The following is a 27763-nucleotide window of genomic DNA, read 5'->3' as shown; positions in this document are numbered from 1 at the left end:
TGGGGTCACATATTATTACACCCAGACCCTTCCCCACCAGTGACTCTCCTAGTTATACCCCCTAGAGCATATGGGGTCACATATTATTACACCCAGACCCTTCCCACACCAGTGACCCTCCTAGTTATACACCCTAGAGCATATGGGGTCACATATTATTACACCTAGACCCTTCCCCACCAGTGACCCTCCTAGTTATACCCACTAGAGCATATGGGAACACATATTATTACACCCAGACCCTTCCCCACCAGTGACTCTCCTAGTTATACCCCCTAGAGCATATGGGGTCACATTATTACACCCAGACCCTTCCCCACCAGTGACCCTCCTAGTTATACACCCTAGAGCATATGGACCCACATATTATTACACCCAGACCTTTCCCCACCAGTGACCCTCCTAGTTATACCCCCTAGAGCATATGGGGTCACATATTTTTACACCCAGACCCTTCCCCACCAGTGACTCTCCTAGTTATACCCCCTAGAGCATATGGGGTCACATTATTACACCCAGACCCTTCCCCACCAGTGACCCTCCTAGTTATACCCCCTAGAGCATATGGACCCACATATTATTACACCCAGACCTTTCCCCACCAGTGACCCTCCTAGTTATACCCCCTAGAGCATATGGGGTCACATATTTTTACACCCAGACCCTTCCCCACCAGTGACTCTCCTAGTTATACCCCCTAGAGCATATGGGGTCACATATTATTACACCCAGACCCTTCCCCCACCAGTGACCCTCCTAGTTATACACCCTAGAGCATATGGGGTCACATATTATTACACCCAGACCCTTCCCCACCAGTGACCCTCCTAGTTATACCCACTAGAGCATATGGGAACACATATTATTACACCCAGACCCTTCCCCACCAGTGACCCTCCTAGTTATACCCCCTAGAGCATATGGGGTCACATATTATTACACCCAGACCCTTCCCCCACCAGTGACCCTCCTAGTTATACCCACTAGAGCATATGGGAGCACATATTATTACACCCAGACCCTTCCCCACCAGTGACCCTCCTAGTTATACCCCCTAGAGCATATGGGGCCACATATTATTACACCCAGACCCTTCCCCACCAGTGACTCTCCTAGTTATACCCCCTAGAGCATATGGGGCCACATATTATTACACACAGACCCTTCCCCACCAGTGACCCTCCTAGTTATACCCCCTAGAGCATATGGAATCACATATTATTACACCCAGACCCTTCCCCACCAGTGACCCTCCTAGTTATACCCCCTAGATCATATGGGATCACATAATATTACATCCAGACCCTTCTCCACCAGTGACCCTCCTAGTTATACCCCCTAGAGCATATGGGGCCATATATTATTACACCCAGACCCTTCCCCACCAGTGACTCTCCTAGTTATACCCCCTAGAGCATATGGGGTCACATATTATTACACCCAGACCCTTCCCCACCAGTGACTCTCCTAGTTATACCCCCTAGAGCATATGGGGCCACATATTATTACACCCAGACCCTTCACCACCAGTGACCCTCCTAGTTATACCCCCTAGAGCATATGGGGCAACATATTATTACACCCAGACCCTTCTCCACCAGTGACTCTCCTAGTTATACCCCTAGAGCATATGGGGTCACATATTATTACACCTAGACCCTTCTCCTCCAGTGACCCTCCTAGTTATACTCCCTAGAGCATATGGGGCCACATATTATTACACCCAGACCCTTCCCCACCAGTGACCCTCCTAGTTATACCCCCTAGATCATATGGGGTCACATAATATTACATCCAGACCCTTCTCCACCAGTGACCCTCCTAGTTATACCCCTAGAGCATATGGGGTCACATATTATTACACCCAGACCCTTCCGCACCAGTGACTCTCCTAGTTATACCCCCTAGAGCATATGGGGTCACATATTATTACACCCAGACCCTTCCCCACCAGTGACTCTCCTAGTTATACCCCCTAGAGCATATGGGGCCACATATTATTACACCCAGACCCTTCCCCACTAGTGACCCTCCTAGTTATACCCCCTTGAGCATATGGGGCCACATATTATTACACCCAGACCCTTCTCCACCAGTGACTCTCCTAGTTATACCCCTAGAGCATATGGGGTCAGATATTACACCCAGACCCTTCTCCTCCAGTGACCCTCCTAGTTCTACCCCCTAGAGCATATGGGGTCACATATTATTACACCCAGACCCTTCCCCACCAGTGACCCTCCTAGTTATACCCCTAGAGCATATGGGGTCACATATTATTACACCCAGACCCTTCTCCTCCAGTGACCCTCCTAGTTATACCCCCTAGAGCATATGGGGCCACATATTATTACACCCAGACCCTTCCCCACCAGTGACCCTCCTAGTTATACCCCCTAGAGCATATGGGGTCACATATTATTACACCCAGACCCTTCGCCACCAGTGACCCTCCTAGTTATTCCACCTAGAGCATATGGGGCCACATATTATTACACCCAGACCCTTCTCCTCCAGTGACCCTCCTAGTTATACCCCCTAGAGCATATGGGGCCACATATTATTACACCCAGACCCTTCTCCACCAGTGACTCTCCTAGTTATACCCCTAGAGCATATGGGGTCACATATTATTACACCCAGACCCTTCTCCTCCAGTGACCCTCCTAGTTATACCCCCTAGATCATATGGGATCACATAATATTACATCCAGACCCTTCTCCACCAGTGACCCTCCTAGTTATACCCCCTAGAGCATATGGGGCCATATATTATTACACCCAGACCCTTCCCCACCAGTGACTCTCCTAGTTATACCCCCTAGAGCATATGGGGTCACATATTATTACACCCAGACCCTTCCCCACCAGTGACTCTCCTAGTTATACCCCCTAGAGCATATGGGGCCACATATTATTACACCCAGACCCTTCACCACCAGTGACCCTCCTAGTTATACCCCCTAGAGCATATGGGGCAACATATTATTACACCCAGACCCTTCTCCACCAGTGACTCTCCTAGTTATACCCCTAGATCATATGGGGTCACATATTATTACACCTAGACCCTTCTCCTCCAGTGACCCTCCTAGTTATACTCCCTAGAGCATATGGGGCCACATATTATTACACCCAGACCCTTCCCCACCAGTGACCCTCCTAGTTATACCCCCTAGATCATATGGGGTCACATAATATTACATCCAGATCCTTCTCCACCAGTGACCCTCCTAGTTATACCCCTAGAGCATATGGGGTCACATATTATTACACCCAGACCCTTCCGCACCAGTGACTCTCCTAGTTATACCCCCTAGAGCATATGGGGTCACATATTATTACACCCAGACCCTTCTCCACCAGTGACTCTCCTAGTTATACCCCCTAGAGCATATGGGGCCACATATTATTACACCCAGACCCTTCCCCACCAGTGACCCTCCTAGTTATACCCCCTTGAGCATATGGGGCCACATATTATTACACCCAGACCCTTCTCCACCAGTGACTCTCCTAGTTATACCCCTAGAGCATATGGGGTCAGATATTACACCCAGACCCTTCTCCAGTGACCCTCCTAGTTATACCCCCTAGAGCATATGGGGCCACATATTATTACACCCAGACCCTTCCCCACCAGTGACTCTCCTAGTTATACCCCCTAGAGCATATGGGGTCACATATTATTACACCCAGACCCTTCGCCACCAGTGACCCTCCTAGTTATTCCACCTAGAGCATATGGGGCCACATATTATTACACCCAGACCCTTCTCCTCCAGTGACCCTCCTAGTTATACCCCCTATAGCATATGGGGCCACATATTATTACACCCAGACCCTTCTCCACCAGTGACTCTCCTAGTTATACCCCTAGAGCATATGGGGTCACATATTATTACACCCAGACCCTTCTCCTCCAGTGACCCTCCTAGTTATACCCCCTAGATCATATGGGATCACATAATATTACATCCAGACCCTTCTCCACCAGTGACCCTCCTAGTTATACCCCCTAGAGCATATGGGGCCATATATTATTACACCCAGACCCTTCCCCACCAGTGACTCTCCTAGTTATACCCCCTAGAGCATATGGGGTCACATATTATTACACCCAGACCCTTCCCCACCAGTGACTCTCCTAGTTATACCCCCTAGAGCATATGGGGCCACATATTATTACACCCAGACCCTTCACCACCAGTGACCCTCCTAGTTATACCCCCTAGAGCATATGGGGCAACATATTATTACACCCAGACCCTTCTCCACCAGTGACTCTCCTAGTTATACCCCTAGATCATATGGGGTCACATATTATTACACCTAGACCCTTCTCCTCCAGTGACCCTCCTAGTTATACTCCCTAGAGCATATGGGGCCACATATTATTACACCCAGACCCTTCCCCACCAGTGACCCTCCTAGTTATACCCCCTAGATCATATGGGGTCACATAATATTACATCCAGACCCTTCTCCACCAGTGACCCTCCTAGTTATACCCCTAGAGCATATGGGGTCACATATTATTACACCCAGACCCTTCCGCACCAGTGACTCTCCTAGTTATACCCCCTAGAGCATATGGGGTCACATATTATTACACCCAGACCCTTCTCCACCAGTGACTCTCCTAGTTATACCCCCTAGAGCATATGGGGCCACATATTATTACACCCAGACCCTTCCCCACCAGTGACCCTCCTAGTTATACCCCCTTGAGCATATGGGGCCACATATTATTACACCCAGACCCTTCTCCACCAGTGACTCTCCTAGTTATACCCCTAGAGCATATGGGGTCACATATTATTACACCCAGACCCTTCTCCTCCAGTGACCCTCCTAGTTATACCCCCTAGAGCATATGGGGTCACATATTATTACACCCAGACCCTTCTCCTCCAGTGACCCTCCTAGTTATACCCCCTAGAGCATATGGGGCCACATATTATTACACCCAGACCCTTCCCCACCAGTGACCCTCCTAGTTATACCCCCTAGAGCATATGGGGTCACATATTATTACACCCAGACCCTTCGCCACCAGTGACCCTCCTAGTTATTCCACCTAGAGCATATGGGGCCACATATTATTACACCCAGACCCTTCCCCACCAGTGACCCTCCTAGTTATACCCCCTAGAGCATATGGGGCCACATATTATTACACCCAGACCCTTCTCCTCCAGTGACCCTCCTAGTTATACCCCCTAGAGCATATGGGGTCACATATTATTACACCCAGACCCTTCTCCTCCAGTGACCCTCCTAGTTATACCCCCTAGAGCATATGGGGCCACATATTATTACACCCAGACCCTTCCCCACCAGTGACCCTCCTAGTTATACCCCCTAGAGCATATGGGGCCACATATTATTACACCCAGACCCTTCTCCACCAGTGACTCTCCTAGTTATACCCCTAGAGCATATGGGGTCACATATTATTACACCCAGACCCTTCTCCTCCAGTGACCCTCCTAGTTATACCCCCTAGAGCATATGGGGTCACATATTATTACACCCAGACCCTTCCCCACCAGTGACCCTCCTAGTTATACCCCCCTAGAGCATATGGGGTCACATATTATTACACCCAGACCCTTCTCCACCAGTGACCCTCCTAGTTATTCCACCTAGAGCATATGGGGTCACATATTATTACACCCTGACCCTTCCCCACCAGTGACCCTCCTAGTTATACCCCCTAGAGCATATGGGGCCACATATTATTATACCCAGACCCGACCCTTCCCCACCAGTGACCCTCCTAGTTATACCCCCTAGAGCATATGGGGTCACATATTATTACACCCAGACCCTTCCCCACCAGTGACCCTCCTAGTTATACCCCCTAGAGCATATGGGGTCACATATTATTACACCCAGACCCTTCCCCACCAGTGTCCCTCCTAGTTATACCCCCTAGAGCATATGGGGTCACATATTATTACACCCAGACCCTTCTCCACCAGTGACCCTCCTAGTTATTCCACCTAGAGCATATGGGGTCACATATTATTACACCCAGACCCTTCCCCACCAGTGACCCTCCTAGTTATACCCCCTAGAGCATATGGGGCCACATATTATTACACCCACACCCTTCCCCACCAGTGACCCTCCTAGTTATACCCCCTAGAGCATATGGACCCACATATTATTACACCCAGACCTTTCCCCACCAGTGACCCTCCTAGTTATACCCCCTAGAGCATATGGACCCACATATTATTACACCCAGACCTTTCCCCACCAGTGACCCTCCTAGTTATACCCCCTAGAGCATATGGGGTCACATATTATTACACCCAGGCCCTTCCCCACCGGTGACCCTCCTAGTTATACCCCCTAGACCATATGGGGTCACATATTATTACACCCAGACCCTTCTCCAACAGTGACCCTCCTAGTTATTCCACCTAGAGCATATGGGGTCACATATTATTACACCCAGACCCTTCCCCACCAGTGACCCTCCTAGTTATACCCCCTAGAGCATATGGGGCCACATATTATTACACCCAGACCCTTCCTCACCAGTGACTCTCCTAGTTATACCCCCTAGAGCATATGGGGCCACATATTATTACACCCAGACTCAACACCACCAGTGACCCTCCTAGTTATACTCCCTAGAGCATATGGAGCCACATATTATTACATCCAGACCCTTCCCCACCAGTGACCCTCCTAGTTATACCCCCTAGAGCATATGGAGCCACATATTATTACACCCAGACCCTATCCCAACAAAGACCCTCCTAGTTATGCCACCTAGATCATATGGAGCCACATATTATTACACCCAGACCCTTCTCCACCAGTGACCTTCCTAGTTATACCCCCTAGAGCATATGGGGCCACATATTATTGCACCCAGACCCTTCTCCACCAGTGACCCTCCTAGTTATACCCCCTAGAGCATATGGGGTCACACATTATTACACCCAGACCCTTCCCCACTATTGACCCTCCTAGTTATACCCCCTAGAGCATATGAGGCCACATATTATTGCACCCAGACCCTTCTCCACCAGTGACTCTCCTAGTTATACCCCCTAGAGCATATGAGGCCACATAATATTACACCCAGACCCTTCCCCACCAGAGACTCTCCTAGTTATACTCCCTAGAACTTATGGAGTCACACATTATTACACCCAGACCCTTCCCCACCAGTGACCCTCCTAGTTATACCCCCAAGATCATATGAGGTCACATATTATTACACCCAGACCCTTCCCCACCAGTGACCCTCCTAGTTATACTCCCTAGAACATATGGGGTCACATATTATTACACCCAGACCCTTCCTCACCAGTGACTCTCCTAGTTATACTCCCTAGACCATATGGGGTCACATATTATTACACCCAGACCCTTCCCCTCCAGTGACCCTCCTAGTTATACTCCCTAGAGCCTATGGGGCCACATATTATTACACCCAGACCCTTCTCCACCAGTGACCCTCCTCGTTATACCCCCTAGAGCATATGGGGCCACATATTATTACACCCAGACCCTTCTCCACCAGTGACCCTCCTAGTTATACCCCCTAGAGCATATGGGGCCACATATTATTACACCCAGACCCTTCTCCACCAGTGCCCCTCCTAGTTATACCCCCTAGAACATATGGGGTCACATATTACTACACCCAGACCCTTCTCCACCAGTGACCCTCCTAGTTATACCCCCTAGAGCATATGAGGCCACATATTATTACACCCAGTCCCTTCCCCACCAGTGACCCTCCTAGTTATACCCCCTAGAGCATATGGGGCCACATATTATTGCACCCAGACCCTTCTCCACCAGTGACCCTCCTAGTTATACCCCCTAGAACATATGGGGTCACATATTACTACACCCAGACCCTTCTCCACCAGTGACCCTCCTAGTTATACCCCCTAGAGCATATGAGGCCACATATTATTACATCCAGACCCTTCCCCACCAGTGACCCTACTAGTTATACCCCCTAGAGCATATGAGGCCACATATTATTACACCCAGACCCTTCCCCACCAGTGACCCTCCTAGTTATACCCCCTAGAGCATGTGTGGTCACATATTATCACACCCAGACCCTTCCCCACCAGTGTCTCTCCTAGTTATACCTCCTAGAGCATATGGGGCCACATATTATTACACCCAGACCCTTCCCCACCAGTGACCCTCCTAGTTATAACCCCTAGAGCATATGGGGCCACATATTATTACACCCAGACCCTTCCCCACCAGTGACCTTCCTAGTTATACCCCCTAGAGCATATGGGGCCACATATTATTACACTCAGACCATTCCCCACCAGTGACCCTCCTAGTTATACACCCTAGAGCATATGGGGCCACATAATATTACACCCAGACCCTTCCCCACCAGTGACCCTCCTAGTTATACCCCCTAGAGCATATGGAGCCACATATTATTACACTCAGACCATTCCCCACCAGTGACCCTCCTAGTTATACCCCCTAGAGCATATGGGGCCACATATTATTACACCCAGACTCAACACCACCAGTGACCCTCCTAGTTATACTCCCTAGAGCATATGGATCCACTCAGACCCTTTTCCACCAGTGATATAAAGTGCAGACCTGGATGTGATGGCACTGTAATACTGATTACATTGATGGCTTTGGTGAATAAAATCTGCCTCTCCTCTCAGTATTGACTTGTCATTCAAACACTGTAGGGTCCGGGGAGTCACAGACCAGGGGCAGGCAGAGGGACTGGGTAGTCACAGACCGGAGACAGCTGGAGGGGACAGGAAATTACAGACCTTAGGCAGGCGGTGAGGCCGAGGAGTTTCAGAAGAGTTATAAGTAACTGAGGCTTCAGATTTCTATATAGGATGTTGAAAAGCACAAGCCTGGTCCTAACAGGTGGAAAGTCTCACCTGATGGACATGTGTAAAATACCTATTAATAATCTGTAAATGTCACTGTGCAATGAGATCAGATCTGTATGTGACTGACGGTGATGTCCTTGTATGATTTACAGCCTCCTATCATAAAGACCCCGAAGACCCAGATCCCTTCCCACCACCCAGATTTCTCCCCGAATGACGAACCAGACATGGACGAAGACGAGAGCAACATTTCCAGAAGAATCATAGACTTCACCTCAGAGATCATCTCCCTGCTGAGTGGAGAGGTAAACTCTTCTATATTTCTATTATCTGCTGAGTGGAGAGGTAAACTCTTCTATATTTCTATTATCTGCTGAGTGGAGAGGTAAACTCTTCTATATTTCTATTATCTGCTGAGTGGAGAGGTAAACTCTTCTATATTTCTATTATTATCTGCTGAGTGGAGAGGTAAACTCTTCTATATTTCTATTATCTGCTGAGTGGAGAGGTAAACTCTTCTATATTTCTATTATCTGCTGAGTGGAGAGGTAAACTCTTCTATATTTCTATTATTATCTGCTGAGTGGAGAGGTAAACTCTTCTATATTTCTATTATCTGCTGAGTGGAGAGGTAAACTCCTCTATATTTCTATTATCTGCTGAGTGGAGAGGTAAACTCTTCTATATTTCTATTATTATCTGCTGAGCGGAGAGGTAAACTCTTCTATATTTCTATTATCTGCTGAGCAGAGAGGTAAACTCTTCTATATTTCTATTATCTGCTGAGCGGAGAGGTAAACTCTTCTATATTTCTATTATCTGCTGAGCGGAGAGGTAAACTCTTCTATATTTCTATTATCTGCTGAGTGGAGAGGTAAACTCTTCTATATTTCTATTATCTGCTGAGTGGAGAGGTAAACTCTTCTATATTTCTATTATCTGCTGAGTGGAGAGGTAAACTCTTCTATATTTCTATTATTATCTGCTGAGCGGAGAGGTAAACTCTTCTATATTTCTATTATCTGCTGAGTGGAGAGGTAAACTCTTCTATATTTCTATTATCTGCTGAGTGGAGAGGTAAACTCTTCTATATTTCTATTATCTGCTGAGCGGAGAGGTAAACTCTTCTATATTTCTATTATTATCTGCTGAGTGGAGAGGTAAACTCTTCTATATTTCTCTCTCACCCATGACAGCACCACGGAGAGAGGGGATCCGCCCTTCAGGGACAGGAACCTACAGAAAAAGGGCAGTACCTCTCCTCCGCCTTCAGTTGGGTTCCTGTCCCTGACAGAGGGACCCACAGGATGGTACCTGTGCATCCAGGACTCCGGGGCCGGCCTGTCCGGCTATCAGCAGCGGGGAGGCCCCTGTCGCGGCAGGTGCGGTGCCCGAAGCCGCCACCGCCGGGGCCGATGCGGGCTGCCGGGTGAGCGGGGGGAGAGACGCCGGAGTCGCCGCTCCGGAAAGGAGATTGGGGCTCAGCGGGACCCGGTGGAGCGTGGGCAGCGCCATGGTACGGAGAGTACCAAGATGGCCGCTGCCCCGGAAGTAGACCAGCGACTTCCGGGTCCCGGAACCGGGCGCATGCGCAGGAGCGCGCTTCCCGACCAGCGCGTGCAGGGGGAGCGGTGACGTCACGCGGCGCTATGTTTAAAAAAGGTGAGGCGCAGAAACTCCTGGCTGGAAGCGATCCTAATAATGGAGGACACAGAGTGCCGTTCCAGCAGTCACTCCACGCGGCGTAGCACGTCAGCAGCGAGGAGCAAAACGCCACCAGGAGATCAGCCTATACAGGACCTGACTCCGTCTCCCGAACCGGTACCTGCAGCCGCGCGCCTTTTTTTGGGGTAAGTGATCTTCGTGAATGTCACCCTTGTAATGCAATCCCTCTCCCTTATTAGGGAAAGAAGAAGGCTAAAAAGAACAGGGAATGTCCCACTTGCACTAAACCCATACCGGTATCATGGGAGAAAAAACTATGCGAGTCCTGTACAAAAGAAATTGTTTGTCAGGAGACTCCGGATTTTGCATCTGACCTAAGGGCCGCAATTAAATCAGAGGTCCAGAGTGCCCTCGAATCCCTTAAACATAAGGATAAAACGAGGAAAAAGACACGGTAGAAACCTCCCAGTCAGATTCTTCCACATCAGGGGAAATCTCGTCTAAATCCTCAGAATCCGACTCCTCAGACAAGGAAACAGGAGGGCGCCATTGTTTTCCCCTAGAAGAGGTAGACAAACTGGTGAAAGCTGTAAGGTCTACCATGGGGGTATTGGACCCGAGGCCAGATAAGACAGTCCAGGACATAATGTTCGGGGGGCTAGGCCAGAAAAAATGGAGAGTATTTCCACTAAACGAAATCGTCAAGGGTCTAATCAAAAGGGAATGGGATAAGCCAGATAGGAAAAATACTACGGTCCCTTCCCTTAAAAGGAAATAACCCTTTGAGGAGGAGGCATCCACGTCTTGGGATAGAGCCCCGAAACTCGATGTAGCAGTTGCTAAAGCCTCAAAGAAATTCGCCCTTCCCATTGAGGACATGGGCACCCTCAGGGACCCCCTAGATAAGAAGGCGGATACCTTTCTAAAGGGGGCTTGGGAGTCTACAGGCGGTAACCTCAGGCCAGCGATAGCGGCAACATGTACCTCAAGAGCCCTAATGTTATGGGTGGACCAACTTGAGAAACAGCTGAGGGAAGGGACACCTAGAGATAAAATTTTAGATTCTATCCCAGTAATAAGGGGAGCGACTGCATTCCTAGCAGACTCATCGGCCGATTCAGTCAGACTATCGTCCAAAACAGCAGCACTTTCAAACGCGGCCCGAAGGACACTATGGCTTAAAAGTTGGCCAGGGGACCTACAGACCAAAATGAAATTATGCTCCATCCCCTGTGAAGGAAAATTCCTTTTTGGGGAAACGTTAGATGACATCCTCCAGAAAGCAGGGGACAAGAAAAAAGGATTCCCAAATTTAGGGCCAGCGGCATTTAAAAGACCCTTTCGGAATAGGAGGTTTTTTCAGAGAAGACCACCAAGGGAACAAAAGTGGGATGATAAAAGAAGAGATAGAGGCTTCTTCTTTAATAACTCTCCCCGGGACAAAAAGCCCTCCAAGTGACAGTACGCCAAGGGTGGGGGGAAGGTTATCCTTTTTCCTTCCAGCCTGGAGGAGAATTTCAACAAACCCATGGATAATAAACCTAATCCAGGAGGGCCTAAGGATAGACTTTTTCTCTCTCCCGCCTCAAAAATATGTAACAACGCCGCTGAGATCCAGCATGCGAGAACAGGAAGCGCTAGAAAGCGAGGTTCTAGGCCTAGTAAAAAAAGGAGTCCTCCAGGAGGTCCCCCTGCAGGATATGGGCAGAGGGTTCTACTCCCCTCTTTTTCTAGTGACCAAACCAGACGGCACCTTTCGTTCAATTATAAATCTGAGAAAGCTAAACAAATACGTCAAGAACCAGAGCTTCAAAATGGAGTCGATCAAATCTACCACCAAAGTCCTGTTCCCAAACTGCTACATGGCGGTGTTGGACCTCAGCGACGCTTATTATCACGTCCCTATCCACAAAGACTCCAAGAAGTATCTGAGGTTAGCCGTCTCAATAAAAGGCAAGGTGAAAGAATTTCAGTACAGAGCCCTGCCGTTCGGAATATCGATAGCCCCGCGAGTATTCACCAAAATAGTAGCGGAAATGATGGCTCATATAAGGGAACAAGATATAATAATAATCCCGTATCTAGACGATTTCCTAATAGCGGGCAGCTCTGCTCAAAAATGCAGGGAACAGAGAGACAGGGTGATGAACACTCTACAAGACCTGGGCTGGCTTCTAAATCTAAAAAAATCAAGATTGGAGCCCAGCAGGGTACAAGAATTCTTGGGCCTAACACTAGACTCAAACATTCAGGAGTGTCGCCTCCCAAACCACAAAAAGGAGAAGATCGCTCAAATTACAGCAAGAGCAATCCAAAATCCCTCCATGACACTAAGGAAGGCCATGTCACTGTTGGGTTCACTATCTGCCTGCCTACCAGCACTTCAATGGGCTCAGTTACACACGAGAAATCTCCAGTGGGACGTATTGGCCAACCAGGCAGTAATAGGGGGACACCTAGAGGGTCGCATTACCCTAAATTCAAGCACTATTCATTCCCTAGCTTGGTGGGGAAACCAGGAGAACCTGTCCAAAGGGATCCCCTGGGCACCAAAGATAACACACATAGTGACAACAGATGCCAGTCCCACAGGATGGGGAGCGCACATGAACAACGAGGTGACTCAGAGCGTATGGGGAAATCAAGAACTAAGAGCCTCCTCAAATCAAAAGGAGCTTCTAGCAGTAGGCTATGCCCTAACACACTTCCTACCCCTACTCCAGAACCACCATGTCCGTATCCTTTCGGACAATCGGGTCACAGTGGCCTATATAAACCACCAGGGGGGAACCAGGTCCCGAACCCTAGTGGACACATCCGCTAAAATCCTCAAACTAGCGGAGGCAAACCTGTTATCTCTGACAGCCCTACACATCCGCGGTACAGAGAATCAAAGGGCAGACTTTCTGAGCCGCACCCAATTACGACAGGGGGAATGGGTATTAAAGCAGTCCATTTTTCGGCAGATTGTAAAAATGTGGGGGACCCCAGACGTAGATCTGTTCGCCGACTTCAAAAACAAAAAAGTAGACGCCTTCTGCTCCCTAGATCCCAGGGGGAATCCTCTAACTCTGGACGCATTTATGCTCCCATGGACACAAAATCTAACATATGCCTTTCCCCCAATCATGCTCATTCCAGCAGTCCTAAAGAAAGTCAGGGAGGACAGGGCAAGAATGATACTGATAGCCCCCTTCTGGCCCAAAAGAACCTGGTTTTCCTGGCTAAGAATGCTCTCAGTAACCGGCCCATGGGTCCTACCGGATCTCCCGGACCTGCTATCGCAGGGCCCAGTGCTACATCCTCAGGCACCAAACCTCCATTTAACAGCATGGAATTTGAAAGGGCACTGATGAGGGACAGGGGTTTTTCAGAAAACCTGATAACTACACTACAAAAGAGTAGGAAACCGGTTACAATGAGAGCTTATGGCAGAATATGGAAAAAAATTCTATCCACCTCTAGGGCAAAGGTTCAGGACGGGGTTCAGATTGATAAGATCCTAGAATTTCTACAAGAGGGCCTAGAACAGGGTCTGGCGGTCAACACATTAAAAGTACAAATAGCGGCATTAGGCGCCCTCTATAACCATGATGTGGCAGGTGACCCCTGGGTAGCACGGTTTATTAAAGCCGCAACCAGATTGAGGCCAATAGCTAGTCAAATGTTACCATCATGGGACCTGAATCTTGTACTTTCAACACTGACAAGGCCCTCCGTTTGAACCAATTCACTCGGCACCCCTAAAAATCCTATCTCTTAAAACGGTGCTTCTGGTGGCACTAACATCAGCCCGAAGAGTGAGCGATATTCAAGCCTTGTCAGCGGGGCCTCCTTTTACAAAAATTCTAGAGGATAGAGTCATCTTAAAACCTGACCCAGCCTATTTACCTAAAGTGTCATCACATTTTCACAGGTCCCAGGAGGTAGTCCTTCCTTCCTTCTGCCCAAATCCAAAAAATAAGGGGGAAGAAAAGTTCCACACTTTAGATGTTAAAAGGTGCCTAGTACAGTACTTAGAGGCCAACAAAAAGTGTAGGAAGGAAGGCTCTCTCTTTGTATGTTTCCAGGGTCCTCGGAAGGGGCTCAAAGCATCCAAGAGTATCCTGGCAAGGTGGATAAGGGATGCGATTGCCCTGGCATATTCATCCAGCGGGAATACCATCCCAGAAGGGCTGAGAGCTCATTCCACAAGGGCAATGGCGACCTCATGGGCTGAAAGATCTGAGGTATCAATAGAACAAATCTGTAAGGCGGCCACCTGGTCATCACCTTCGACCTTTTTTAGGCACTATAGATTAGATCTATCCTCTACATCTGACCTGACCTTCGGGAGAAGGGTCCTTCAGGCGGTGGTCCCTCCCTAAGCTACCAATCTCTGAAATTCTCTCCGTGGTGCTGTCATGGGTGAGAGAGAATAGCTTAGTTACTCACCGATAACGGTGTTTCTCGGAACCCATGACAGCACCCGCTTATTCCCCTCCCCTTCACGAGTATGGTGAGCATGTTTTACTGTTAGTAGAGTGTTTCCGTTTAGGCACGGTGCTTTGATAAGTAAGCAGTATTATAATATTGTGTATATATTTCTGTTGTCTAACTAACCTGGAGACCCTCTGATGCTCTGTAACCAACTGAAGGCGGAGGAGAGGTACCGCCCTTTTTCTGTAGGTTCCTGTCCCTGAAGGGCGGATCCCCTCTCTCCGTGGTGCTGTCATGGGTTCCGAGAAACACCGTTATCGGTGAGTAACTAAGCTATTCTATTATTATCTGCTGAGGGGAGAGGTAAACTCTTCTATATTTCTATCATTATCTGCTGAGTGGAGAAGTAAACTCTTCTATATTTCTATTATCTGCTGAGCGGAGAGGTAAACTCTTCTATATTTCTATTATCTGCTGAGCGGAGAGGTAAACTCTTCTATATTTCTATTATTATCTGCTGAGTGGAGAGGTAAACTCTTCTATATTTCTATTATCTGCTGAGCGGAGAGGTAAACTCTTCTATATTTCTATTATCTGCTGAGTGGAGAGGTAAACTCTTCTATATTTCTATTATTATCTGCTGAGTGGAGAGGTAAACTCTTCTATATTTCTATTATCTGCTGAGTGGAGAGGTAAACTCTTCTATATTTCTATTATTATGTGCTGAGTGGAGAGGTAAACTCTTCTATATTTCTATTATTATCTGCTGAGCGGAGAGGTAAACTCTTCTATTTCTATTATCTGCTGAGTGGAGAGGTAAACTCTTCTATATTTCTATTATCTGCTGAGTGGAGAGGTAATAATAATAATAATAATAATCATCTTTATTTATATAGCGCCAACATATTCCGCAGCGCTTTACAGTTGAACAGTTTCAAACACAACAGTCATAGGTAACAACGTTAACAATACAATAATTAAAGCGAAATAAGACGACCCTGCTCGTGAGAGCTTACAATCTACAATGAGGTGGGGGAGATACAAAGCACAGGTTTGTATTTACAATGATGTATTTACAATGATGGTCCAGTCATCTTCAGGGGGTGGGGGTTAGATGGAGATAGTGAATGGGCTACACACACACAAATATAACATGACTTTGATTACTGAATGTGATAGGCCGCTCTGAACAAATGTGTTTTGAGCGAGCGCCTAAAACTATGCAAATTGTGGAAGGTCCTAATATCTTGGGGTAGAGCATTCCAGAGAATTGGCGCAGCACGGGAGAAGTCTTGGAGTCGGGAGTGGGAGGTACGGATTAGGGCAGAGGTTAGTCGAAAGTCATTTGCAGAGCGCAGCGGTCGGTTAGGCCGATAGACAGAAATGAGGGAGGAGATGTAAGGGGGTGCCGCACTGTGGAGAGCTTTGTGGGTGAGAACAAGTACTTTGAATTGTACCCTGTAATGAATTGGCAGCCAGTGTAACGACTGGCGAAGAGCGGACGCGTCTGAGTAACGATTAGCCAGATGGACAACCCTGGCTGCTGCATTAAGGATAGACTGGAGAGGGGAGAGTCGAGTGAGAGGGAGGCCAATTAATAGAGCATTACAGTAGTCCAAGCGGGAGTGGATCAGGGCGACAGTGAGAGTTTTTGTTGTTTCCATGGTGAGAAAAGGGCGGATTCTAGAGATGTTCTTTAGGTGTAAGCGGCACGAGCGGGCAAGAGATTGTATATGGGAGGTGAAGGAGAGATCGGAGTCAAACATAACACCCAGACAGCGCGCCTGCTGTCGGGGTGTTATTATGGTGCCACCCACAGGGAGGGAAATGTCAGATTTAGGGAGGTTGGTAGATGGTGGGAGCAGAAGAAGTTCAGTTTTGGAGAGGTTGAGTTTCAGATAGAGAGCGGACATGATGTTGGAGACTGCAGACAGACAGTCAGTGGCGTTCTGTAGTACAGCGGAGGTAAGGTCAGGGGATGATGTGTACAGTTGTGTGTCATCAGCATAAAGATGGTACTGAAAGCCAAATCTGCTGATTGTCTGTCCAGTTGAGGCCGTGTAGAGAGAGAAGAGAAGGGGGCCAAGGACTGAGCCCTGAGGTACCCCAACAGCGAGAGGAAGAGGAGATGAAGTGGAGCCAGAAAACAGAACACTGAAGGAGCGGTCGGAAAGATAGGAGGAGAACCAGGAAAGAGCAGTGTCCTTAATGCCCAGTGACTGGAGCCTAGAGAGTAGGAGAGGATGGTCAACAGTGTCGAAAGCTGCAGAAAGGTCGAGAAGAATGAGCAGAGAGTGGTCACCATTACGTTTTGCTGTCAGAAGGTCATTGGTCACTTTGATGAGTGCAGTTTCTGTCGAATGTAGGGGGCGGAAACCGGACTGTGAAGGGTCTAGGAGGGAGTGAGTGGAGAGGTAACGGGTAAGGCGGGAGTATATCAGGCACTCCAAGAGTTTAGAGATGAAGGGGAGATTGGAGACAGGTCTGTAGTTGTTTGTGCAGGATGGGTCGAGGGTGGGTTTCTTTAGTAATGGAGTAATGATAGTGTTTGAAGGAGGAGGGGAAGATGCCAGAGGAGAGGGAGAGATTAAAGATTGTAGTTAAGTGAGTTGTGACGACTGGAGAGAGAGACTGGAAGAGATGTGAGGGAATGGGGTCGGTTGTGCATGTAGTCGGATGAGAAGAGGAGAGGAGCCTGGAGACTACTTCTTCTGTGATGGGATCGAATGTGGAGAGTGAGCCAGGGGAGATGCAGGGAGGGATGGGAGTCACTGAATTTGGTGATTGGGAGCGGATTTCCTGACGGATATTGTCTATTTTCTCTAAAAAGTGGGAGGCAAGGTCATCATAAGCGCAAATGTCTGTGATAGGGGCTTGTGCTTTTGGCCTGAGGAGCAGGGCTGTGGAGTCGGTAAGCCAAACCTGCGACTCCGACTCCTCAATTTCCCTTACACCGACTCCAACTCCGACCCCGACTCCACGACTCCGACTCTCACACATATTGCTTATATTTAAGTGAAAAATTTATTGTAGTACAATGTGAACCTCAGACATTTAATCATTTTTATGATCCAATAATCAAGATATTTAGATAGAACAGAATATATATTGGTGTACTACCCGGTTTTCATTCTTTTTGGTACAGATACGATATGGATAGACAGATATGGATAAATGGATATATAGAGCAGATTTCTAATCTGCTTTTGCTATTGAAAACATTATCTATGAGCTCAAAAATCTTTCAGGTGATGCAGTTTTTTTAAAAAGCTGATCTGCTTTTGCAGCTCAAAAACGTATCCTCAAAAAACAAAGGAAAAACGCAGTGTGTGAATGTAGCCTTAGATCAGGAATATAACAGCCATTTATAGGACATTTCATAACTTTCCCAAACTCGTATGAAAAAATATTCAGCACATCCTGCATTGAATTACTGTACCCAATTTATTATATATTTTAGGAGTCGGAGTCGGTCCATTTTATACCGACTCCAACTCCGACCACGACTCCGACTCCGACTCCACAGCCCTGCTGAGGAGGGAGTGAAAGGTGTCAAAAAGTTTCTTGGGGTTGTTGGATAGTGAGGAGATCAGGGTGGTGAAGTAGGTCTGTTTGGCGAGGTGAAGGGCAGAGTTATAGGTCCTTAACATAAATTTGAAGTGGATGAAGTCTTCTGGTGTGCGTGTTTTCCTCCATAAGCGTTCAGCACACCTAGAGCATCGCTGGAGAAATCGGGTTTGCGATGTGAGCCAGGGCTGTTTCACTCTGTGTTTGGAGGTTCTGAGGGTGAGGGGAGCTACTTGGTCAAGGGTGCTTCTAAGAGTGTCATTGAAGTGATGTACAGCCAGATCAGGACAGGACAAAGAAGAGATTGGGGACAATGATGAGTGTAGGGAGTCTGAAAGTGTATGAGGGTTAATGGCTTGTAGATTTCTGACTGAATGGTAGGTAGGAGGGTGCTGGGGTGAGCGAGGATTTGTGAGTGTAAAGTAGAGAATGTTGTAGTCAGAGAGGGGAAGCGGTGAGTTATCTAGGTAGGAGATTGAGCAGAGCTGGGCGAAAACCAGGTCCAGGGTGTTACCGTCTTTGTGTGTTTCAGAGGTTGAGAGCTGAGAGAGGCCTAGAGAAGTGGTTAGTGATAGAAGCTGGGATGCAGATGTGGAAGTGTGGCTGTTAATGGGGATGTTGAAGTCTCCCAGGATAAGGGTTGGTAGTTCTGAGGACATGAAGTGCGGCAGCCAGGCAGAGAAATGGTCCAGGAAGTGGGTGGGTGAGCCTGGGGGCCGGTATATGACCGCTACTCTGAGGGAGAGGGGACGAAAGAGCCTGATGGTGTGGACTTCAAAAGAAAGGAATGAGAGTGATGGAACTGGGGGGATGACCTGGAAAGTGCATTGTGGGGACAGGAGTATGCCGACTCCACCACCAGGTCTGTTTGTCGGTCTCGGGGAATGGGAGAATTGTAAGCCACCATGGGAAATGGCAGCAGGAGAGACAGTGTCAGAATCCTGAATCCAGGTTTCCGTGAGGGCCAACAGATTCAGAGAGTTTTTCAGAAAGTAATTGTGTAGGAAAGGAAGCTTGTTGCATACAGACCGTGGATTCCAAAAGACACAATTGAAAGAAGGAGATGAAGTAGTGCAAATAATATTAGTAAGATTATTAAGGTTTCGATGTGAGGTAGGGTAGGGGTTGAGGTTGGGGGATGGTGGACTGGGGTTGGGGGAGATGTCCCCTGAAATCAGTAGGAGCAGGAAGATAAAGAGCAAGTAGTTTATGGAATTGTATGAAGATTTTTTGTGCAGTGTGTTTGGGCAAGATGGGCTGAGGTTGTTTAAGAAGGTGAGAAGTGCATGGGAGCTGTACATGGGAGAAGGAAAGAGAGAGGAGCTGATGTATACGAGTCGTGATGGAGGGGGGATTGGTCGGTGAAAGTGGATTGCAAGAGAACATAGGAGGATAGGAATAAGGCACATGGATAAAAGGGAGAGCAGAGTGTGGGTTACCTGACTCCAGCCCTGACTAACTGCCATGTAGTAACTGCTGTATCCCGACGCTTATCTTCGTGACGCTTTGCTTCCGTGATGCGTGCACCCCTAAGAATGGTTCTAAATTTACAGTCCAGACTGCTGGGTCACAAGAGATGCATTGTGGGAACTGGTTGAGGATAATTTGGCAGCTAGGGTCAGCACACCAGGGTTTTTTGTTTTTTTTTTGTTTTTTTTTGGGATGATCAAAGGCATTCAGCCTGGCAACATCTATTTTAACACCTCCACCAGATAAGATCTACACTGATCCCAGTCATGGAAATGCAACAGTGAGTTTTAAGTACAATGCACCAAATGATTTATAACAATGAATTAGCAGACACATTAAAATATGTTAGAGAGGTAAATATAGAGAGGTAAACTCTTCTATATTTCTATCATTATCTGCTGAGTGGAGAGGTAAACTCTTCTATATTTCTATTATCTGCTGAGCGGAGAGGTAAACTCTTCTATATTTCTATCATTATCTGCTGAGTGGAGAGGTAAACTCTTCTATATTTCTATTATCTGCTGAGTGGAGAGGTAAACTCTTCTATATTTCTATTATCTGCTGAGTGGAGAGGTAAACTCTTCTATATTTCTATTATCTGCTGAGTGGAGAGGTAAACTCTTCTATATTTCTATTATTATCTGCTGAGTGGAGAGGTAAACTCTTCTATATTTCTATTATCTGCTGAGTGGAGAGGTAAACTCTTCTATATTTCTATTATTATCTGCTGAGCGGAGAGGTAAACTCTTCTATATTTCTATAATCTGCTGAGCGGAGAGGTAAACTCTTCTATATTTCTATTATTATCTGCTGAGTGGAGAGGTAAACTCTTCTATATTTCTATTATTATCTGCTGAGTGGAGAGGTAAACTCTTCTATATTTCTATTATCTGCTAAGTGGAGAGGTAAACTCTTCTATATTTCTATTATCTGCTGAGTGGAGAGGTAAACTCTTCTATATTTCTATCATTATCTGCTGAGTGGAGAGGTAAACTCTTCTATATTTCTATTATTATCTGCTGAGTGGAGAGGTAAACTCTTCTATATTTCTATTATCTGCTGAGTGGAGAGGTAAACTCTTCTATATTTCTATCATTATCTGCTGAGTGGAGAGGTAAACTCTTCTATATTCCTATTATCTGCTGAGCGGAGAGGTAAACTCCTCTATATTATCATTATCTGCTGAGTGGAGAGGTAAACTCCTCTATATTATCATTATCTGCTGAGCGGAGAGGTAAACTATTCTATATTATCACTATCTGCTGAGTGGAGAGGTAAACTCCTCTATATTATCATTATCTGCTGAGTGGAGAGGTAAACTCCTCTATATTATCACTATCTGCTGAGCGGAGAGGTAAACTATTCTATATTATCACTATCTGCTGAGTGGAGAGGTAAACTATTCTATATTATCATTATCTGCTGAGTGGAGAGGTAACATAACATAGTTAGTAAGGCCGAAAAAAAGCCATTTCTCCATCCAGTTCAGCCTATATTCACTCAGAATAAATCCCCATATCTACGTCTTTTTAACCCCTTTTAACATCAGCACAATTTTGGAACCAATTTTTTTTTTTGTTAGGAAGTTATAAGGGTTAAAAGTTGACCAGCGATTTCTCATTTTTACAACACCATTTTATTTTTACGGACCACATCACATTTGAAGCCACTTTGAGGGGTCTATATGTTAGAAAATACCCAAAAGTGACACCATTCTAAAAACTGCACCCCTCAAGGTGCTCAACACCACATTCAAGAAGTTTATTAACCCTTCAGGTGCTTCGTGGGAATTTTTTTAATGTTTTAAAAAAAAAATTAACATTTCACCTTTTTTCACAAAAAAATAATTTCAGGTTCAATTTTTTTTTATTTTACAAAGGGTAACAGGAGAAATTGGACTGCAAGAGTTATTGTGCAATTTGTCCTGAGTACGCTGATACCTGATATGTGGGGGTAAAACACTGTTTCGGGGCATGGCAGAGCTCAGAAGAGAAGGAGCGCCGTTTGACTTTTTCAACGCAAAATTGGCTGAAATTGAGATCGGACACCATGTTGCATTTGGAGAGCCCCTGATGTACCTAAACAGTGGAAACCCCCCACACGTGACCCCATTTTGGAAACTAGACCCCCAAGGAACTTATCTAGATGTGTGGTGATAACTTTGAACCCCCCAGTGCTTCACAGAAGTTTATAACGCCCGGGCGTGAAAATAAAAAAAATCATATTTTTTCCGCAAACATGATCTTTCAGTCCCCAATTTTTTTATTTTCCCCAAGGTAACAGGAGAAATTGGACCCCAAAAGTTGTTGTCCAATTTGTCCTGAGTACGCTGATACCCCATATGTGGGAGAAAACTACTGTATGGGCACACGTCGGGGCTCTGAAGGGGTGATAAAGGGGGTTTTGATTTACTATTTATGGCCGTTTTTATGTTTGGCAGCTGTCACACGCTAAAAGACGCTTTTTATTGTAAAAATAGTTTTTGCATCACCACATATTGAGAGCTATAATTTTTCCATATTTTGGCCCACCGAGTCATGTGAGGTCTTATTTTCTCTTTCCCACATGACGGCACCACGGAGAGAGGGATCCGCCCTCAGGGACAGGAAACCTACAGATGAAAAAGGCGGTACCTCTCTCCCACATCAGTTGGTTTCCTGTCCCTGACGGGGAACCTACAGCACGTACTTGGAAGTCGTCGCCGGATTCCGGGGACTGATCCAGACCGGCAATAGGCAGCGGGGCTCCCTGCCTCGGCTGGGTTGAGGCCTTGAACAGGCTCCCCCCCGAAGCACCACCATCGGGGTCGGCGGACCTTGAGGGTGAGTGGGGAGAGGCAGTGAAGAATCCAGGAAGTCTGCCGATCCCAGGAAAAAAGGGAAAAAGGAAAAAAAAGGGGCCTCCTGCAGTATAGTGACGGTGGTCACTACAGGAGAGCCCAGCCAATCTGATAAGGGGCCGGGCAGGTGGTGGCAGTCACCAAGGGCCATACAGCAGAGCCTGCCATACCTGGGACGGAGGTGGGGCCACCGAGAGCCGTGAAGCGGGCAGCCCTTTGCAGCGCACAGCGGGGGCGGCGGTGGCCACCGGAGCCAGGTGTGCAGTGTAGGGAGGCCGCAGGAAAACGGCGCCGGATGCGCGGTACACCGGAGGATGGGGGCGCGCACACGCCATGTCAGCTCCCTTAAGGGAAAGGGAGGCGCGGTGCACCGCTGGGTGATCTCGTGGTACGCATGCGCGAGACTTCCGGCGGGCCGCGGTACTTCCGGCGGGACTCAGGGATCCCTGGGAAGGGGGCGACGGCGGGAAACTCAAATTCAAAAAAAAAAAGGGAAAAAGTTGAGAAAGGAAGCAAAGGAGCAAAGGAGAAAAAGAAAGCGGTCACCATGAGTGGGAAACCGCAGAAGGGAAGGAGACACGGCGGCGGTCCCCGAAGCAGGGACCACAGCAAACGCAGGAACAGCGCCAATACCAACAGCGCCAGCGCGACTCTTCCCAGCAGCGCAGCAGAGCAGCAACAGTCACACAAGATCGCGGCGCAGCCAAAGCTCCACCATGGCGGCACAGCCAGAAGTGGATTCAGCAGTGGAGATAATCCCTATGCCCGAGACGGTATCGTTCATTCCACAGGAGGGTGAGTGATCTCCGTGAATGCCCGTCTGCTAATTTGCGACTATTAATTTTTCTTTTTCAGGGGCGTAAATGCACTACCAAATCTAAACACATGGAATGTGCTATATGCACGGAGGAACTACCCCCTAAATGGTTGAAAAAGCTCTGTGCGGCTTGCATAGAGCAGACAATACAAGAGGAATCCCCGGGGTTTGCCTTAGACCTCAAAACATTAATAAAAACTCAGATCGAAGACGCCCTTAAGGGCGCCAGGACCTCAAAGAAGAAACGCCGGTCCAGGCATAGATCCCCAGAGTCAAGCATCAGTGAGTCGGGAAGCGAACTATCCGACTCAATTGATACATCATCATCCCAATCCTCTTCATCATCATCAGACGGACGCCCTGGTAAAGGCTGTGAGGACAACTATGGGGCTGGTAGATGAACGCCCCAAGAAAACGGCCCAAGATATACTGTTCGGAGGGCTAGAGCAAAAGAAACGGAGGGCTTTCCCGATTAATGAGAAAATCCACTCCCTCATCAAGCGAGAGTGGAAAAAAACAGACAAAAAAGTCGTCCTAACACCAAAGAGGAAATACCCCTTTGATGACCCGGCCTGCTCCTTTTGGAGCAAAGCTCCTAAATTAGATGTAGCGGTCGCAAAAGCCTCTAAAAAGTTTTCCCTGCCCTTCGAAGACATTGGCACCCTGAAGGACCCAATGGATAAGAAAGCTGAAACTTTTTAAAAAAACGCTTGGGAAGCAGCAGGAGGGGGCTAAAGCCAGCCATAGCAGCCACATGTACGACACGGGCCCTGATGGTATGGCTGGACCATTTAGATTCTCAAATAAAGGGGAAGATCCCAAGGGAAACGATACAGAGGTCAGTTTCCGTAATGAAGGGAGCAGCAGCGTTTCTGGCGGATGCGTCGGTAGACTCAACCAGACTGGCAGCCAGGACAGCGGCCTTTTCAAATGCCGCAAGACGCGCCTTATGGCTGAAATGCTGGCCGGGAGATTTGCAGACAATAGCCAAATTGTGCGCAGTCCCGTGCGAGGGGGAATTCTTATTTGGCCCAATACTGGACGACATCTTAGACAAGGCAGGGGACAAGAAAAATCCTTTCCCGGGTTCTCCAGCCAGTCATACAAACGACCCTTTTGGAACAGAAGGTTTATGCGGCGGAAGCCCCCAAAAGGGAACAAAGAAGTTTGGGAGGACAGAAGGAACAAGATTAAAGGCTTTATGTTTAACAAAAACCCTGACAACAAGAAACCACAATGAAGGTATTCCCCGGGTCGGGGGAAGATTATCATACTTTCTCCAGGCCTGGCAGAAAATATCCTCGAGTTCTTGGATACTGGACATAATAAAGGAAGGTCTGAGGCTAAAATTAATTTCCCTTCCAAACAACTCTTTCGTGATAACCCCTCAAAGGACATCACAAGAGCAGCTGGCTCTACAACAAGAAATAGCGAACCTAAGGGAGAAAAATGTATTACAGGAAGTCCCCTACCAAGACTGGGGCAAAGGCTTCTACTCCCATCTTTTCCTTCGCAAGAAACCAGACGGTTCGTACAGGGTAATCATAAATCTGAACAGGCTGAACAAATTTCTAGAAATTCAGTACTTCAAAATGGAGACGATAAAATCTTGTATAAAAATGCTTCCCCCAGCTTGCTTCATGGCCGTATTAGACTTGAGGGACGCATATTATTATCATGTGCCTATCCACAGAGACCACAGGAAATACCTCAGGGTGGCGGTGACAATCCAGGGGGAGATAAAACATTATCAGTTTAGAGCCCTCCCCTTCGGGCTAGCCATTGCTCCAAGGGTATTTACAAAGGTAATGTCAGAGGTAATGGCCCACATGAGAGAGCAAAACATTCTAATAGTCCCATACCTGGACGATCTCTTAATAAATAGGGGTCACCTCTCACCACTGCAAACAACAATTGGACATAGTCATGAGGTCCCTACTGAGTCTAGGGTGGATGCTGAACTTGCCCATGTCCAAACTCGTACCAAGTCAGGTGCAGGAGTATTTGGGGATAACACTGGATTCAATCAAACAGAAATGTTATCTGCCGCAGGCAAAGGTTCAAAAAATGACACAAATGGCGTCACAAATGATAGCCTCCCCAAACACTACCCTGAGAAAAGCGATGTCACTGTTAGGGTCCATGACAGCCTGCATGCCAGCAGTTCAGTGGGCTCAGAGTCATACTCGAGACTTACAATGGGAAATATTAGACGCAAACACTTCCCTACACGGGAATTTAGACATGCAGTTAAACATCTCACCAGAGACCAAACATTCCTTAACGTGGTGGACAATTCCAGCCAACCTAGTCAAGGGGGTTCCTTGGACATTGCCTGCAACAAAGATCCTAACTACAGACGCAAGCCCCTGGAGGTGGGGTGCACATCTAGACAACCAAGTGGCACAGGGGGCCTGGGATCAGGGAATAAAGTCCGCTTCCTCAAATATGAGGGAGCTGCTGGCAGTAAAACTAGCGCTCATTCATTTTCTGGACTCCCTTCGTTCCCATCACACACGGGTCTTCTCAGACAACCAGGTAGTGGTGGCATACCTAAACCACCAGGGGGGCACCAGATGTCTACCACTGATGGAGGTAACAAAATCCATCTTCCACCTGGCAGAGCACAATCTAGACTTTTTAAGCAGGACACGTCTAAAACAGGGGGAGTGGGAACTAAGCCAGTTAATCTTCAACCAGATCGTGAAACTCTGGGGCCGGCCACAAATAGACTTATTTGCGAACAGTCAGAACCGGAAGCTGGAAACCTTCTGCTGGATCGATCCCCGGGGGGGGCCCAGTAGCGCTAGACGCTTTCACGATACCCTGGGGTTATCATCTGGCCTACGCCTTCCCACCAATATCTCTCATCCCCTTAGTACTGAGGAAAATACGGGAAGACAAGGCAACGGTAGTGGTAATAGCACCCTTCTGGCCACGGAGAATATGGTTCTCCTGGCTGAGAAGAATGTCCGTAACGGATCCCTGGGTTCTACCAGAAACTCCAGACCTGCTATCCCAGGGACCAGGGTATCACCCCCACATAAAAAATCTACACATGACAGCTTGGCTTTTGAGAGGGAGCTCCTAAGTAACAAGGGCTTCTCGTCAAACTTGGTATCCACACTACTACAAAGTAGAAAACCAGTAACCACTAAAGCATATGGCAAAGTGTGGAAGAAGTTCATGTCAGTGTGAGGCTCTTACCCAACGGGAAAAATCCCTGTAGCCAAGATTCTGGAATTCCTTCAGAGGGGGTTGGAAAAGGGGTTAGCTACCGGCACCTTAAAAGTACAGGTGGCTGTTATGAATGGGTCACCAAGGAGGAAAAAACAACACAAGCCAAGTCTCAGAAAACCAGATGGGTTGGTAACTATGCAGATTGCAGATCCCTGATCTTACCACACAACTAGCAGCAGCCGTGGAGCGTGCCTACGATGATCCTAGACGCCTCGTCACAACCGGAGAGCTACATAAGCCTAAAGCAGGAAAAGAGGAAAACTAAATGCCCCAGAGCAGACCCCATAGGAAAGACAGCCCCCCACATGTATTGACGGTGAAACAAGATGAAAACACAAACAAAGGCAGAAAAGTAGGCTGAGCAAACGACAGGGCCAGACTAACTAGAAAGGACAGGAAAGGAAAGACACTGTCTGCAATCTGCCAAAAACCCTACCAAAATAATGTCCAACACTTCTGATAGCAAAATTAACCCTGAAGTCACTAGACTTCTCCCACTTTATCAGCACTCTGAAATATTCTGAGACAGAGCAAAAAGAGGCCAATCTAATAAGGGTCCAAAAGGCAAATACAGATAAATAGGAGTGGAAATGCAGCACAACCCCAGCAGGGGCTGGGTGACCACAAAAAACTGAATTGACCAACAAGAGCAAGTGTGAACAATAGCAAAAACAAACTTAACTTGAGAAGACTGGAACAGAGCTGAAGTCCAAGACCTGAGAAGCAGACTGAATCACCAGCACCAGGATAGGGCGTCGGCTGTCTTATATCCAGTCTGATACTCCAGAGATCCAATCGTTATCCTCCTCATCAGGTGGCAGATCACTACCAGTTAAACCAACCTCACTACCTCCTGTCACCACCAGAGGGAGA

General features: G+C 47.4%; 1 protein-coding gene across 3 annotated transcripts in view; it reads left to right on the top strand.

The window, feature by feature from the left end:
- Nucleotides 1–27763, top strand: part of LOC141065324 (uncharacterized) — a 242747-nt gene that overhangs the window by 6009 nt on the left and 208975 nt on the right. For all 3 annotated transcript variants that reach the window (XM_073557749.1, XM_073557752.1, XM_073557750.1), the window contains exon 2: nt 9026–9178. In XM_073557749.1, the coding sequence (XP_073413850.1) occupies nt 9026–9178 (153 nt within the window). The remainder of the gene's footprint in view (nt 1–9025; nt 9179–27763) is intronic.

The sequence above is a fragment of the Dendrobates tinctorius genome, unplaced genomic scaffold (genome assembly GCF_039654945.1).
Source record: "Dendrobates tinctorius isolate UK_male_01 unplaced genomic scaffold, ASM3965494v1 ptg000251l, whole genome shotgun sequence".
NCBI lineage: Eukaryota > Metazoa > Chordata > Amphibia > Anura > Dendrobatidae > Dendrobates > Dendrobates tinctorius.
This window is presented reverse-complemented; position numbering and strand designations above follow the sequence as displayed.